Source organism: Mycteria americana, chromosome 1 (genome assembly GCF_035582795.1).
Source record: "Mycteria americana isolate JAX WOST 10 ecotype Jacksonville Zoo and Gardens chromosome 1, USCA_MyAme_1.0, whole genome shotgun sequence".
NCBI classification, from domain to species: domain Eukaryota; kingdom Metazoa; phylum Chordata; class Aves; order Ciconiiformes; family Ciconiidae; genus Mycteria; species Mycteria americana.
Genome location: NC_134365.1, coordinates 214,857,923 through 214,874,985, shown reverse-complemented (window position 1 = coordinate 214,874,985; position 17,063 = coordinate 214,857,923). Strand labels below are relative to the sequence as shown.

Sequence of the window (17,063 nt, the reverse complement as noted above, 5' to 3'; positions counted from 1 at the left end):
AGTTGGTCCTGTCTGTTTCCCCCTCTCTCCTAACACATCAGTAGTTTTTTTATTTGCTTTTTCTGTCGTTCTTAATTACAACATTATATTTACTTAGTATTTTTACTTACTGTAATATCTAAATTAGTTGCAAAATCCCATCTGTAGGTTTTCTCAGAGATAAGTCCTGAACTGAGTAAAAATAGAATCATAATTTTAAACTTTGCTAAGAGCCTAAGTCATATTTAGAACCTGCCAGAGCCCTTATGTGGTACCAAGTATGTGATAGTGACCCAAACAGAGAAATGTCCAAGAATCACTCATGCAGTAGGTTGAAGAATCCTCCTCCCTCTCCTCTTGCACTCTTGTAGAGGAGAGGACAGTGATGCATCGGGGCTGTACACCTGCACCCAAGTGTCATGGTCCATACAGTGCCACTTGTTTCTCATGGCAAATTTCTCTGCTTTAGTTCCCTAAATGTCACCATGAGGAACCAGCACTGTCCTAACAGGAGTGGAGGGAGGATAAGTGCGTAAAATAGGATGCTGTGAGATTTGTGTTCAGGGAAAGGATAAGGGTCAGCAAACAGCTCATAGCTAGATGTGAGGCTGTGAATAAACTAGACTATGGAGGTTATGCACAGAAGGACGATCAACCAAAATGTATATATTCTGAGAATAAAAATTGTTCACTTCAGGTAGCCTGTGGATTTGCCCTGCAGCAGCACGTTAGGGCCTTAACAATCAGACAAGCAAAAGAATTGCACCTTAAATTTCTGCACTATCCTTGTAAAAAACAGCCTTGCTATCAAATCAATAAATGAAGCCTTATTGCCCATCATTGAAAAAGCCCAATTTCAGCAAAGATAATTGAAACACGTGACAGGGGAGGGAAGGGAAGGAAAAAAGTGATCTCCGCACTTTGAAGCTATGAGGGACTTTGGAATGGTTCAGGTGAGAGCATTACCAGAGAGAAGTGTCGAACCCGATCCGTCTCTATGTGAAGCATTTTATCAAGATTTAGTACTTGATGTGTTGCTTGTCAGCTTCAATCTCTTCTCTTTCTTCTCTCATCAGGAGGCCAAGAAGACTGCATCTTTTCTTATGAACCTGTCACAAGACAGGAAAGTAAGTTTCATCTGCTTTTCTGTCACTGTTCCTTATATTCTTCATTTCACATTTTGGGGGCCAGCAGAGCAGTTAGCCTTGCTGTGCCAGCCCCAGATTCTCTGTGGCTCCTTTTTCTTGGCCACTCAGTCTACCGCATACAAAAGAAATGACTTAAGGGTCTCCCTCGCTAGCCGCCACTTCCTAACATTCTCAGGACTCTCCCCAGTATGCTCTCATGGCCTTACTAATAAATATGTTAATCAGTCTACAAAATATTGACGCAGATTTTCTAGATTTACTGCAATATTGTTACATGGGAAGCCTTTATTATTTTCCTTCTCATGTGATATGGGCCTCTAACCACGGTAGAGGAACCTACAGGAAGGCAACTGAAAATAGGAGCGCACCCACCTGCTTTAATGGGGGATGCACTCATATAACTGAGGAGAAAAAGTCCTACAATATCCTTTCCATGCCTCATGAGAGGGTCCATCTGCAAGCATTTGAGAGTGACCTTGTTGAGCAATAGCAAATATATACATTTCCACGTAGTTGTTTGACTACACGTGCATGCACCATCACAGAGCTCTGCAAAATGAGTGGTACTCATTCCTTTTTCTTTATCCGTGTCAATAAATAAATTATTCATCAATAAAATGTACACCTAAGTTTTCACTTCATACATAAAGGCAACAACTCTGGTTAGTGCATCTTTGGGAAGATTTACTGTTATTGCCAGTAAGATCATCAAAACGTGCCTTTCTTTTTGTTGTTCAGTTAATTACACCAGGCCGGTTATTATTCTGGGTCCTATGAAAGATCGGATCAACGATGATTTGATATCTGAATTCCCTGATAAGTTTGGGTCGTGTGTACCACGTAAGTATGATCTTACTCCTTGTTCTGCAGCTGAGTGAGCTGTATCCCTTGGTGCCACACATTAAGTGAATTGCTGTGAATGCAGCATCCGTGAACTATATGTCGTTGAGTTTCTCAAAAGCCATTTGTCCGTTGGACAAAAAAGGGGAAAGGAATAAACAAAAACAGATTGTGAAGGTCTGGAAAGAATTTCTCAAAAGAATTGTCTCAAAAGCTGTAGCATTTTTTAAAGAAGGAGCCTTCTAGCCACTAACTCAATTTACTCATCATTTAATCTGTGGTTTCTTAAATAAGATAAAAGTTCAAAATACTGGTAAAATGTAAAATGTTTCAATTTAATTGCACAGCATCCATCAATAAAAATACAAAGTAATCTGTGATTTGTGTGAGATCTAGACTGTCTAATCTGAAAGCAATATTGGACCCTGAATTAAGCAGAGTGTTTATATCTTGGATCATTAGAGCTTGCTGTGTTTATTTCAGACCCTGATTGCAGTCTTACTTCATTTTAAACTGTTGTCTCTGCAAATGCACCAGCTTAAAACTGCTAGAGATGAGATCAGAATCAGCCTTATAATTAAGGCTAAATTAAATTGATGAGATTGCGATTCATGTTACCACTGTAATAGGATTAGATTTACAATCTGGAATGCATTTTGTATTTGGGGTTTGTGTGTGATCCTGCTGAAAAATGTGGAATTATGGTAAATCCTAATTTTATATTATCTTGTGAGTATTGATTGGAGGTAAACATCAGAAGGTATTACTTTAAAAAGACAGCTTTATTGTCATAACTCCATTGAAAACAATATGCAGCAGCGAAAGATCTGCTCCCAGATGTGGAGCACCTCCGCTTACAGCAGGCCCAGCATTGTCCACTGAGCAAACCTTAACTGCAGCATTTTTTGCATAAAATGTTTTTACAGACTTCTTGATCTTCTGTCCTTTGTTTCATGCAGATACCACACGGCCAAAGCGTGACTATGAAGTGGATGGGAGAGATTATCATTTTGTCATTTCAAGAGAACAAATGGAAAAAGATATCCAAGAGCACAAATTTATAGAAGCTGGGCAGTACAATGATAATTTATATGGAACTAGTGTCCAGTCTGTGAGATTCGTGGCAGAAAGGGTAAGTTGACACTAGTTTTATTGACCATGCACCATGATCTGTTTTGTTTCCACATTGTATGTCAGACATGATTCTTCTGCCAAAAATATAAAATATCTGCAAAATGGCATCCTAATATTTATAGGCTTTATAATGGCTCCACAAGCAGAGTCTCTGACTTTGAATGACAACATCCTTGGTGCTTTCTGTACCTGTATGTAGTGCCATCGATTCAGGGATCTAACACAGCACCTCAAGTACGCCCCAAAACAGCCTTCCCTCTTCCCTCTGTAAGACAGGTAAATAAACTTATCTCACTTTCACAGAGGCAAAAGAACGAAGCACAGAAAGATTAAATTACTTGCCTCAGGTGACACAGGGAGTCTTTGACACAAACAAGAACTGAATTAACCAGTAAGAACGTAGACATCCTATTACTTTTATGAACTGATTTTCCTCATCTCTGAAGAAAATCCTCTCCCTCCCGCAAAGTTCATGCCAGTAAAAATAAAAACCAAGTTTTTTCCCATATCTCCAGTATATATTTTGTATTAGCACCAAAGCAAAGGAGAGAGCGCAGAGGAGTGGAGCGCATGCCCTGGGGTCCCCCTTCCCTGGTGCCCCAGTAATGGCCCCATTCCAGGGCGCTGCGTCGCAGAATTGCTTCCCGTCTTTTAGCTGATCTACAGCAAACTCTGCAAAACTAAACACATCCTCACCTTTTTCCAACAGGGCAAGCACTGTATACTCGATGTGTCAGGAAATGCTATCAAACGACTACAAGTTGCACAACTCTATCCCATCGCTATCTTCATTAAGCCTAAATCATGGGAGCCTCTGATGTAAGTATAAACTCCTTCAAGCATTTTATTTTCAGGGTACAGTCTCAAGTGGAACAACACAGGTCTTGAGTCTATGTTTTGCCTGTCCTCTAAAATCAGTAATAACAAGAGGAAGTGGGAACAGTGGAGACTTGATCTCCCTGCCTACCATCCACTGTGTCCCGGGATCTCAAGGAACAAGCCAAAGCTGCCTTTGAACCTTTCGCACTGTGGGACATGTGGGCTTACATGCTGGACCATGAAGGACTCCCTGCCAGTGCTTGGTGTACTTGTTCCAACCTGTGCAGCAAGTTCACCAAGGACTCATGTGGCATGGCTTGTGCCATCCAGCCTTGGGTGCTCTTGGGGCGTAGAATCTGGTCACAGGGGGTGAACCAGAGGGTGAACCTGTGTCAGATTTGCAGCATGTGCCTCTTCGTCAGCCCTTCATTTACTTGAAGGTCTGTAAGAGGATAGGCAAGGACCCATGGGACTGGAGACGGGCAAACGTAACACTTAAAGAAGGAAAGAGAAGGCACCAACTTCATGCTGTCACCAGGCAACCTAATTTCAATATTCAGAAGAACACTGGGATCCAGGGAACAGTTAAGCAACTCAAGTATAATAGCTGAGAGGATAAAAAGGTTCTAGAGGCAGCCAATGTATGTGCATCAAAAGCAAATCAAATCAATCTTATTTCCTTCTTTCATGAGATGGATATCAATAATTGTATTGCATCTTGATTTTTATTTTGGCTCCATGGGACATTCTCAGTAGCAGCTTAGGGAAATATAGTCCAGAGGGAATCACTAGAGAGCATGTGCACAACCATACTCAGTCATGGAAAATGGCACTGTTAAACTGGGCGGGTAAGAGAAATCCTGCAAATATATTTCCTGAGCTGTGTCCCTATTTGGAACTCCTTGTTATTGTCATGAATTACTTGAATGATGAATTGGGCAATACTTTTGTAAAGTTTGTGAATGACTCAAGGCAGAGTGAGGTGGCAAGCACTTTGGGCATAAGATTAAAACTCAGTGTAAAATCAGTAAGATGAAATTCAGCACAGACAAAGGAGAGAAAATGAAATGCACGAGTACAAGCAGGGAATAATTAAGCTATAGCACTGCAGAAAAGCATCTGGCAGTTGGGATAGATCACATAGGAATATGAATGGATGGATAATGTAGTTGCAAGAAAGGAAACTGCCACTGTGGGCTGTATTAACATCAGTGTTGTATAAGGACACAATAGACAGTTATTTTGCTTTACTGGGTATGGATGAGGCCATCTGGAGCACTGGCCTGGTTCTGGGTTCCACCCTGGACGTGGAGGAGGAACAAGGGTTACCTAGTGTCAAGGAAAGAAGGCTGAGGAGGAAATATGGAAGTGACCTTCATACTGGTTAAAGCTCAGGATAAAATAGATTGTGATCAAGTGTTTTCCACGTACGCTTATGGTAATGCAAGAGTTATCAACCTTATTTGTTGTGATAGGGATGAAATTTTGAACTCTGTGCCTTCCCCTCACCAAAGATTCTGTAAATGCCAGGTGATGCCATAGGTATCTGTTACACAGCTAAAATGCAGGCATCCCCCCTCCTATGACAGATGTGTATCTCGTTCCGGTAACAGTGTGCCCACAACCATTGGGTGACAGAGCTGGAGAAAGCTAACGTGCCCCATCCCATGAATGTGCATCCTCCCTGGTCCTGCCTTGTGGTGATAAGGTTGTTGCATGTCCAGACACATTACAGGGAATGATGCACAGTATGTGGTACTTGCACAGCCCCATCCTGACCAAAGCCATCTTGGGTTGGATGACTTGACTTGACATTTCTTCCAGCCCTACAATTCAATTATATTCTGATCATGTTGCTGTATAGAAGGGGAAGGGTAGTCTGATAGCCTACCTTCTGCATTGGCTGTTTTAAGATAGATCTTAGCCTACAGTTTTCCCATCCATAAAATATTTCCATTCTTTGTGTAATGCTGACATTGCATCTGGAGTGATTAAAAAAAAAAAAGTAACTAAAAGTGGCCCTTACTCTGAAAAATACATTAGGCAGAACCAGAAATGTGGCAATAACATAAAGGCTTCATCGATTTGATGTAAGAACAGCAAATCCTTGAACAGAGTGATTGAAAAGTGTTATGAAGTTGCAAAATATTATGACAATCATCCTGTTATTAAACCAAAGGAATGCTAATATTTCACTAAGGACAAAACAAGTTATGCAGAGTTAGCAGAATTTTCCTGACTGATATAGATCAAATGTAAGCTATTCTTCACTCTCCAAATCTAAACATGCCTCAGTGTTGACAAGATGGTAGGGAGAAACAAAGTGAAATCCATTATATGACTTTGAATGCCTTATTCTGCAAATACTCTGTGGAAGACACCCTTAATTAGAAATCCAGATTTTCATGGGACAGCAAAAGTCCTTATATATCAGTACTAGTTTGGGATTTTTTGCAATAATATTGCTTATATAAATAAATTATGTAAACACAATACAACTCCTGAAAAAAAGAGAAAAATGTAATGAATTCAGGCATTCTAAATTAGTTTATCCCCTGCAGCCTGCTCTCTGCAAGTACTCTTTTTATCTAGTTAGTCTATCTAATGTGTATTTATCTTATCAAACAGTACCTAAAATTAGTTTCTAACAGAAATGAGAACTCTTTTAATATAAACAGTATCATTCTTTTTAAAGAATTGTCTTGAGAATAATGACATAATTCTGAGCTCCTTGCTTGTGAAAATCATTTATTTTATTTAGTAATGAAGCTAAATCACTCAGGGTCTGGCTAAACAAATGATGCATACTCAGACATAAGTGGTAGTGAGTTGTAGGGTGTGCATAGATGAACGGATATAACACCTTTCCAATAGATACTATTACTTTAGTATGGAGAAGTTTAACAGGGTAAACCAGTGCTCTGTGGGAACAGAAAGAGGACATTTTTATGACAGCGTAACTGTCATAAAACAGTGTTCACTCCGTCTTTTTTATGTATGTAACTACTACAACACAAAAATTATAGGTTTATCTGCCATAACTATTTCTCCTGTTCATACAAATGAGTTGGAAGTTAGCAAAGTAAAACCATAAAAGACAAAAAATTGCTAATCAGAAGATGCAGAGAAACAAAGTCAAAAGATTTAACTTGCAGCAAAATCAGCACTTAAAGCTGAAGTCTAATTCTCATTTACGTATATGCTCCTTTGCACCCATCTGACAGTGAAGGTAAGAAGCGTGAAGGGAGCATAAATTAAGCTTGCACCTGCACTTGAAACTTGGTTATTGCTGGTTCTCTGGAAATACCCTACTAACACTACTGAACACAACAAGGGAAGACCATAAGGGGCTATTGGATGTAAAAGCAACCAGAACACATGGCCTGAGCTGGATGTCTCCTGATTCTGCTTTCTTCAATTAAATTCAGTCCTGGCAATCAAATTGCTGTAAAAAAACTGCTCCGTCATCCTGCCCTTCCTTCCTTCCTTCCTTCTTTCCTTCCTGCCTTCCCCACCTCTACGTGACTCCACCTCACAGGTTTAATCCCAGCGGCATCCCCGTTGGTACCTCTCAATTGGCCTCTCTCTCTAGAAGAAGAAGGACGGTGGTGGGATCATGGGGATGAGAGCTGGAAGTAATGAAGAGCCTGCCTGGGTGAGCTCTTCATTGGGAGAGGATGAAAACCCTGGAAAATGTGCCTGGAGGGACAGCTCTTTGTAAGCATTTTTAATTCACCAGCTGTGCAAGTCCCTGGCTAGCAAATAAAAAATTAGAAGGGACTACAGTTTGACAGCACTTTTAACTCATCATGAAAAATGGACATCATGGTCCTCCCCCTTCTCCATCCTCTCTCCTGAAGGCACAGGATGGGCAGAGGCATGAATACAACTAGCACAGTTTTATACCCCAGGCAAATCTACAACCTGAAAATGTAATGCAAATTTCTACTTATTTCAAAGTACTTACTATTTTGAATGCTTTTTTATATTTTTATTTGTATTTTCTCCTCTGATATTCAAAGATCTTGAGGAAGCGTTCTGGTTCAGTCACCTAAAGATATGTTCAAGTAGGCATAGCTGATGAGAAGCCCACCTGAACTCAATTAGATAGCAATCTTTCCAATAAATAGAATTACTAGTATTACAAATTTAGCAGCATGACACAGATTGGCATATATTAAACCTATTTATATAATCCACAAAAAACTGTCATAAATTTTAAAAGAAATCTTTCTTATCCTTCATTTTATAAATCTGCTTTCTGCATTGCATTGGTACTTCCAGACAGATTTTTGTAAGCAGTGTTCCCAGTTATATGGTTAGTTATATAGATAGACAGCTTTAAGTCATTTCTAGAAATAACTTTTTGCATCCTGGACACCTTACAGGCTGTTTTTCAGAAGCCAGGTACAAGTTAGCTGTGGCAAGTTCATACTGTTGTGCACTTCATAGATCATTTTTTTATGCACCATCATGCACATAATTTCCTACATGCATCACCCGTGTCATACTGTATACAGTCCATTACCACATAATCATATGATTCAGTGCAAGGCATTAAATCAGATTTATGTAGAACACAAGATGCTCCCTTCTCTTGCTTTCTTAGTTGCCTCAGAAAATTTCCATCATGTTTTAAGAAAAATGAATCCGTGCTGTGAAAAAATGCTAGAACAAGAAAACTGTATTTATTATGCTAATTAATTTGAGTATCTGCAGGCATATATGTGTAAGCAGTGAATGAGTATGAGCTTGATTCTTTGCAAGTATACACTGGTATGAAAAACTGAGCGTGCATGGGCAAGACAACTTATTCCTTAAAGTTATTAAATAATGCCTCTGTTGAAACAGAAATGCTCCGTGAAATAGCAGAACATTGGCAATAACAGAATGTTACTGATACTGTCTATGTTTTCACATTTATTGGTACCCTGTATGTTTTAGAATCTACAAGACACTCTTGACTGGGAATCTCTCTAGTTAATCAGAAAGGACCAGAAGAGAGAACAGAAATAAATAACTTACCTTAACTCTTCCTGCTGGAAAGACTCAGTTTGATTTCTCATCATATCTGGCACTCATGCCCCCACCTGAACCAAGAATTCTCCCTGGAAGGCATGCTGGGTCCTTCTGGGCCTTCCCTATAGGGCTTACAATGACTCTGGGATTCCTTCTACAGGGTCAGAAGTCTCAGTGTGCTGAATCCTGCCTTCAGTCATGATTTCACTTCCATAGCTCCAGCCTCAGTCAAAACCCATCTCCCATTTCAGCAGTTTGGACAACCTTATTCAGCTGAGACAGCTAGCTGTGGGCCTGGGAGATAGAGAGGTTCCTGAAGGAGCTTCAGCTCTGGAGGCAGGAGTGCGCTGAGTGCTCAGACCTTGAGACCTCCTGGCTCCCAGAATTACCATGGGTTCCTGATGCCACAAGTCCATCTCAGTTAGAAGCTACCAGATTTGGGCCTCATATTTTTTGAGGAATACAGATTAGTGAACCCAAAATAAAAATTTAGTGGAGAAATGGGAAATAGTCTGGAAATGTAGGTTTACACTACATAAGAATTAAATTAAATTTAAAATACTGAAACTGCCATGAACTGATGGAAGAATTTCACCGCTTGATTCTTGTACTGATCTCAATCCATCTGTGATTCAGTTGAACATATCTTTTAGAAAGCTGTTCTAGTAAGAATCTAAACTTCTTGATGACTTCCTCTGTGTTTCTAGGGAAATGAATAAACGTCTTACAGAGGAGCAAGCGAAGAAAACCTACGATCGAGCAATTAAATTAGAACAAGAATTTGGAGAATATTTTACAGGTATGTTTTTATTAAAAAAAAAAATCCCAAGGTATAGTCTTTTATTGCAAAACAACTGGATCAGCTCAGTCTCTGGCCTAGAGTGCATATCAGTGTAGTGTGCCCACAGCAAGGACTCCTGGCTTGAGACTATTGTTTCCTTGAAACTCAAGGGCAGTTGAGGCATTCAACTCCTCAGAATTTTGATGCCCTGAAGGAATAGTTTTGCATTAATTAGATTCCCTCTCTAACCCAAAACTGATTTTAATGAAATCAGTACAAATGTTGCATCATTGCATTTGTACAGACCAAAGAATTCCTCACTAGCTCAAGGCGAGAGCTCAAGCTATGGATCATGGGAGGCAAAGAGAAAGGCATCTTCTTCCTGACCTGGAAAAGAGCAAGATTTAAGACCTGCTCTGGGCCCTAGCATTTCCTTTGGACAGGTTTAGGCAGCTCCCTACTCAGGGGACTGGTATTTATGGATAACACTCAGAAGCTCCCAGTTGTCCATCCACGTGCTGACAGTGCACATAATCTGAACTGCAGTTCCAGATTTCTGGGGGGAGGAAAGGAATTTAAGAGTATAGGCACCGTGCTTTGTGTTACAGTTGCTTTATCTTCTGTCACTTTGGGCCTGGTCTAGTTAACTTTTGCAGCCAAGAGTGAGTTTATTATAACTAGGTCAGGAAAAGACCTGTAAATCAGGCTGTAAATCTGCTGCTACTCACTGTTGAAGTAGCTTCTAAATGAAATGAAATGTGAAGCTTAACTTGCAAGAGTGGGAGCCTACCGTGCTGCCTTCCCATGGGACAGAGCTGCTATTCTCTAAACTAGCCTAGCTCAGTCATCTCACTACAAGCAGTGGGATGAGTTTCTGTCATGGGAAGGTGCCATTGGATTGAACTTAGTTGCCATCTGCAGGGGTATGACTTTTCCATAATCAACAACATCACCGTGTGCTAGTATTCCTTCTCATTTCCTCAATATCTGACACTGGATGCTGTAGAATATAACAATTAAAAGAAATATTGATATGTTTTCTTACTGCAGCTATTGTTCAAGGAGACAGCTTAGAAGATATATATAATCAATGCAAACTTGTAATTGAAGAACAATCTGGGCCTTTCATCTGGATTCCTTCAAAGGAAAAGTTATAAATTAGCCACTGCACCTCTGATTACAACGGGAGAATATTTAGAAGAAAACTATAATATACTATTTGGAGGCTTTCCTGTTTTTGTTGCATTTATGTTCTTTGCAGTCAATGTGAATTTTGATGAATGTACAACACAAAGTGTTTGAAGCCATGAAGGACACTGATGGGTCAAAGGGTAGGAACAAAAAGACTTCTACCATATAAAGCAAATCTGTTGTGTGCTCAGACCACCAGTTGTAGGTATAAACTTTTGACATGGAGACCCTCTGTCAAGGGGAGCTAGCCACCTCCTGTGCCCATGCGGACATTTTGATTGATTTCAATGGCTGAGCTCAGTGTGTTGATTGCTTTAAAGAGAAGTTCCCAGCTCTTGAACCTCATATAGGGCTTGATCCTGCAAGGCGCTCGGCACTTAACCCCAATTCCTACACGAGTAGCCCATTGACTTGGAGTCACTTGTGATCCTTCCCTATGCTGTTCAGTTCCATCGATTCCAGTAGGACTATCCATGTGCTCAAAGCTAAGCACAGGCTTAAACGTTTTGCTAGATCAGGGCCACATGCACCTTGCAAAATCAAGCTCAGAGTACTTGGTCCACTTCCTACTGAAGTCATTGGTAGGACACTCTTTGACTTGACTGGGAGGTGGATCCTATTCTAAGCTTGTCATTGCACATTTGTAGTTGGTACACCTCGACTTCGGTAACTATGCACATCTTTTGATTTCTGAAACCAAGTCAAGCATTTCTTTTTTCCCCTTTGGAAACACTATTGCATCAGGAACCAATAACAATATAGTTTATTTTAATGGAGTTTGGGGGTGGGAGAGGATGGAAGCATTTCACATCACACACATGTGCACACAAACACATTCCCATGCGGACACACACATGTATGAGGATTCACAGCACCTATGTTGACAAGGAGGGATACAACTGGGAAAAGCTTTAAAATTTTTGATTGTCTATTTTATCATTTATATCGATAGAAGGCACTTAAAGATGGAATAATTTATAAAAATAAAAATATATTGATGTATAGAAACTAATTTCTATAGGTAAAAATGTTTTTGTGAGATATTTTGTAAAGATTAATTAATTGAAAGATTAAATATTTACACCCTTGTGCGACTGTAAAATGTAAAGAGGACCATCAAGTTGCATTATCCCTTTTCTGTAACAGATTCTCTATTATTAATGACAAGCAAGATAATTCCTTAAATTGTAGTTGTCAGCTTGTTTTTCTCTCAATTTAATCCTCTCCCTTGCCTCTACTTAATCATGATGAACTCCTGTGGAAAGATCTCTTGAACTGACTGCCCTGTAGGACTTTTTCTGAACACAAAAGGATAATGCATCTTTAAATTGAAGTGGACGATTTTTCAGAAGCAAAATGTCAGTGCTTGAATGAAGTTAATAATTTCTCTCTTGGAGGGAGTCACACTTCACCCCCAAATGTTTTATGATCCTTCCTGTTTCTTTAAAGGAAATACCAAAAGCATTTGATCTTCCCTCTCTTTGTAGGCAGGCAGGTCACCAACTAACTTGTATCTTCATTCATTTCACAGTCAACAAGGGTCTTAAAAGCAAAAACTGAGGCAATGGACATTTGTGAGGGATTTGGGGAAAGTCTGTGGAATTGCAGTTTGGGGTGCGTGGAAGGGGAGAGGGAGGTATTTTTTTTCTCATTTGACATTGCCCTTCCTTTGTACTGCTGCCATTCTTCACTCTGACACACAAGGGGACAACCGCAAGAGATACTATGATAGCAAACTGAATTGCCTTGGCTGCTGCTGGACCAAGTTTTCTATAAAACCCACACTCTCCTGCCTGCTGTGCCGCAGGAGTCTGATACTTATTAGCTGGTGGCTACAGCAACCCTAATGTTTAAGGACATTTTAAGGGCAAATGCTAAATAGACGCCTCAGTTACTCGTCTATTTGAAGCTTACATTTCTATACCCTGTCAAGCTGACAGGTATATCCAGCCAACCTCCGTGGAGAGCGCAACTAGCTGGATGTTTGTATTATAGCCACCAGTGGTGACAGGGTTAAAAATACGGGCATTTTAGTGGCCCTGAGGTGGCCTCACTTACTGCCCTACTATGGTAACTTTGAGAAGTTCACACTTCTTTTACTACTGTTTTTCTTGCCTGGCCAGCGCAGATTTATAAACAAGGGTTTCAGTTAAGTCTCCAAAAGAGCTTTGCAACCAGAAGGGCTAGAAACATTTTTTTACAAAATATAAATGAATGAAAGCTTTGATTTTGGATAATTCTGCAGAAATCCACAGAGTGACCCCAGATCTTTGGAAGCCATGGATTTTTCCATGCTGGCAAAGTACTATTGCCCCAGGTTGGGAAATAGCCCACCAGACCTGAAAAACCAAGTATCCTAAAGCAGGAACTTCATTCTAATTTTCAGCTCTGTTTTTAAGCAATCAGTCACATCTGCTTCTTTGTTTCTTAGTTCAGCATGCAGCCTTTTACAGTACTATCCTACTAGTAGCTGTTTTGCTTTGTTATGTGCTGTGCTTTATGGTGAACAGTAACACTATGGCTGAGTACAATCAATTTTTCCATCAGTCCTTGGTTACTGTAGTAACATTATTTATTTTTCCCTGTCTGTTGTTTGTGCTTCCAGTTTAGAGTTGCCATTGCACTTCTTTTTTTTTTTTTTTTTAAATAAAACATATATTTAAAACCAATTCACCAAGAGAAGCAGTAAGAGGTCTTATTTCCCTTAGGACTTGTACTCCCATTTGTTTTGTGCGTTGACGTTTTGCGTTTCATGTTTCAGCATCCTCAGAGCTGCAGTTCTTTTTTGCATTGCAGCTGTTCAGATCATACTGGGTGGTAGTGGGAGGAGGAAGAGAAACATAAGATTCATGCAAAATTACATCTGGTGCAAAAAAAAAAAAAAAAAAGAAGTTCAAACTCACAACCCACAGCAATTGGCGCCTGAGACCATATTGGTGCTAACACAGCTTAGCGTAATCAGATTCCCTTTCTGTCCATGTAAAAGACTTGCGAGCGTCTAAACATGAGACAAATGCAAATGCTGGACCCTTTAGGAAAAGTGCCAGATCACACCCCTGGTGCTATTTCTCATGTTCTGGCACAGTGTGTAGCACCGTAGGGTCTAAGCAGAACCAAAATTATCACAGCTTTTTGTCCACCCATGAATGATCACAGTGACATCTTGCTAGCTTTGTGCAGATGTGCAATATTACAACCTATTTATTTCTCCTTGTCACAAAGCATCTTCCATGCACTGACTCATTAAGAGCTTGCTAACAGGGCTCAGTGAAACGGCACTCTTTACTGGTCTTACGGTCTGACCATCAACCAGTGAAAGAGCCTCTTTCTTGCTTAATCCCCCCTTCCTACTGTGCTGGTTTTGGCTGGGATAGAGTTAATTTTCTTCAGAGGTACCCTGTCCATGCTAGCGCTTTGTAATTTCTTTGGTAGTAAAGGCTGTTTCTAGATAAATATTCTGTGGTGTAATTGTGTTCGTAGCTAGCATGGTTTGATGCTCCGGTGTGGACAGGGTCCTAGGAACCACCCTGTGAAATCCAAGGATAAGAAATCTCTCCGTTGCACTGAAATTTCAAATCCTCATCCTGGAGAGCAGTATTGAACCTGAGCTAATAACCACTACGAGCCAGCGACAGTGTCCTAGTTATACAACGTCCACCTACCTATTTAGATTAGTTTTCTATGGAGAAATTGTTGGTGTTACACCTTCACTGTTACTCACTCATCAGCACTCAGTCCAATCGTATTTTTGCTTTGGTTTTCTTATATTTTATTTTTTGTTTTTCAAATTGTATCCCTGACCAGAGGATTCAGTGAGTGACAACACACGAGGATATTTGTAGGACAAACAGTGTTAATGAAAAAAGTCTCAATCTTCTTTTTAAGCTGCATATTTAAAGCCATAATATCTGCCGTGTTCACAGAAAGTGGTCTTTTATCCTTCACAGCTTTTAGTCTCAACATTTTTTCTCTTGAACATTTTGTCTGCCATGTTATGCATGCGGTTCACTGTGTAACTGCATCCATGTGCTCAAGCCCATGCCTTGGTGGAATAAATGTATTTTCCTATTCCATTAAAAATCAGACATCTTGTCATTTAGTTCAGAAGTAAGAATGAGGTCATCGTTATGTCAAAAAAAAGGTTCCCATTTTAGGGCACAAATCAGCATCAAAGCTAACAGCAAATTACATCTAAAATCTATTCAGCATACAGCCAGCCTAGATCCTCAGCTGGTGTAAATCACGGTCACGCCATTGATTTCAGTGGAGTCCATCCCATTTACACCACCTGAAGTTACACATCCGTCCTCCCTGTTACACCGATATTTTAGCATTACTGTAAAACACCAAGGCCACGTGCTTAAACAGCAGCTCAGCACGTTCCATCATTATTTACTGTTTATATTACTGTAGCACCCAGAGGGCCAAGTCATGGACCAAGATCCTTTTGAGGTAGGTGCTGTGAAATTGCTGAACAAAAAGACACCCCATGGGCCAAATGCTGTGGCCGGATTTTCAGAAGGCTTCAGCCCAACTCACATCTCACCAAGAGCAATAGGAAACACTACCCCGTTGGCCCTTTTCAGACTCTGTCTTTAAGGTGAGGAGCGTGAGAGGCGATCCATCACCCCTCACACCGCGTTAGCAGCTTACGCCATCTGGCCCTGACCTACAGCGCAGGCAACTTGCCCTGGTGTAAAACAGCATTTCTGGGGATGGGCGGTAGCCAGCATCCTAGGCAAGATCTTTGGGGGAAAAAAAAGGCAAAAAAAAAAAAAAAGGCAAAAAAAAAAAAAAGGCAACACTGTTGGCTCTTAGTGGGATAGCAACCTTTTAATTTCTGGATTTGTGTTCCTAAATTTGAATCGGCCAGTCCGAATTTCCGAGTGCAGCAGCCTGTACTCAGCAGGCAGCTCCATCCGGCACGCTGGCCAGCGCGCGTCTCTTTAGCAGGATGTTTCTCAGTCCAGCTGTAGTGTGGGGTACTCAGAATCTGAACTGGAGTTTACAAAATACCCTGTCCAGCTTACACTCCTGTTATGTGTAAATACTCTGCGCATCCATTCCATTTGTGTAAAGAATAAAGCACACACAATTATAAAAATTAAGATGTATATTTCATACTAGCTGTGTCCTTGCTTATTTATTCCGGTCCAAGCTCTCAGCTGTGGTTCAGTTGTAAATGCTTGATAGAGTGTTTATAAATATGTCATGAATTTTATTATAAAATATTAATATTAAAGCATTTTTACACTTTATAGCAAATGGCTTCTTCACAAGGCATAATTTGTCTTTTTTCCTTAAAGCAGAATAGTAAAAGAGAATGAATATGCTCTTAATATGTCTTGAGACACTATCACACCTATCACACAAGACAGACACAAGTCTGGAAGTGGGATGGCGGTTTCAAAAATGACTGAGGATACAGGAACTTTTTCCTGTCTTGCACTTTTTTTTCTTTTTGACTTCATATTGACATGGAAGTTACTACCAAGAAGATTCACTCTGGTGAAGTACTGCCACTTTCTCCTTACCACACTTCTGTTGTGTATTGGGTATCATCAGCATCTTGGTGAATAATTATCAGAATATTTTTTTTTAATTAAAGAAATTGTTCCATGTTTCTGACATCACAGCACAGCTATTGGGATAAGGACTGTAATAATTACATGCTTGTAAGCAGCTTAGTGGAGCATAAATTTCAGTTGTGCCATGGGGTCCCAACAGCCCAAGAACCTTGGGTTTTGGCCATCCCAGGAATGTCTTTGCAGATGGCTTGTGGGCTCCAGGGAGGCCATGTTAACACTGTCAGTCTCCAGCAGAGGCAGAAACATGACAGAGACACTGCTTTCGACACACAGACAGTGCTAAATTCAGTCTGCAGGGGATCACGGAGCTTCCATATGGCTCTGGGAGACACAACTGACACTGCAGGGAGAAAAACTCTGTCCACAGAGTTTTACGTGCATAATCACAAGGATGGTTAATCATCTAAACATTCATTGTGATGCTTTAGGCTTCTTGAATAGATTCAGAAGAGGGAGAGAATCCAAACAACAGTTCACATTGATATGCAGATAAGCACAACTTAGGGGAAAAAAAGTTAGATGTTATTTTTGAGATACCAGCCTGTTTACTGAGAGATTTTTCAC

General features: G+C 40.3%; 1 protein-coding gene across 7 annotated transcripts in view; it reads left to right on the top strand.

Annotated features, from left to right (window-relative positions):
- The window catches only part of LOC142404403 (disks large homolog 2), an 800,410-nt gene extending 786,852 nt beyond the window's left edge, over nucleotides 1–13,558 (top strand). For 3 of the 7 annotated variants that reach the window (XM_075491171.1, XM_075491177.1, XM_075491178.1), the window contains 6 exons: nucleotides 1,056–1,106; nucleotides 1,866–1,967; nucleotides 2,927–3,099; nucleotides 3,811–3,920; nucleotides 9,647–9,738; nucleotides 10,771–13,557. In XM_075491171.1, coding sequence (XP_075347286.1) covers nucleotides 1,056–1,106; nucleotides 1,866–1,967; nucleotides 2,927–3,099; nucleotides 3,811–3,920; nucleotides 9,647–9,738; nucleotides 10,771–10,877 — 635 coding nt within the window. In that variant the 3' untranslated portion in view covers nucleotides 10,878–13,557. Of the gene's footprint in view, nucleotides 1–1,055; nucleotides 1,107–1,865; nucleotides 1,968–2,926; nucleotides 3,100–3,810; nucleotides 3,921–9,646; nucleotides 9,739–10,770 lie in introns of all 7 variants that reach the window. The other 4 variants (XM_075491174.1, XM_075491176.1, XM_075491175.1 and 1 more) reach the window with 2 other exon arrangements.
- Nucleotides 13,559–17,063: the final 3,505 nt, after the last annotated feature.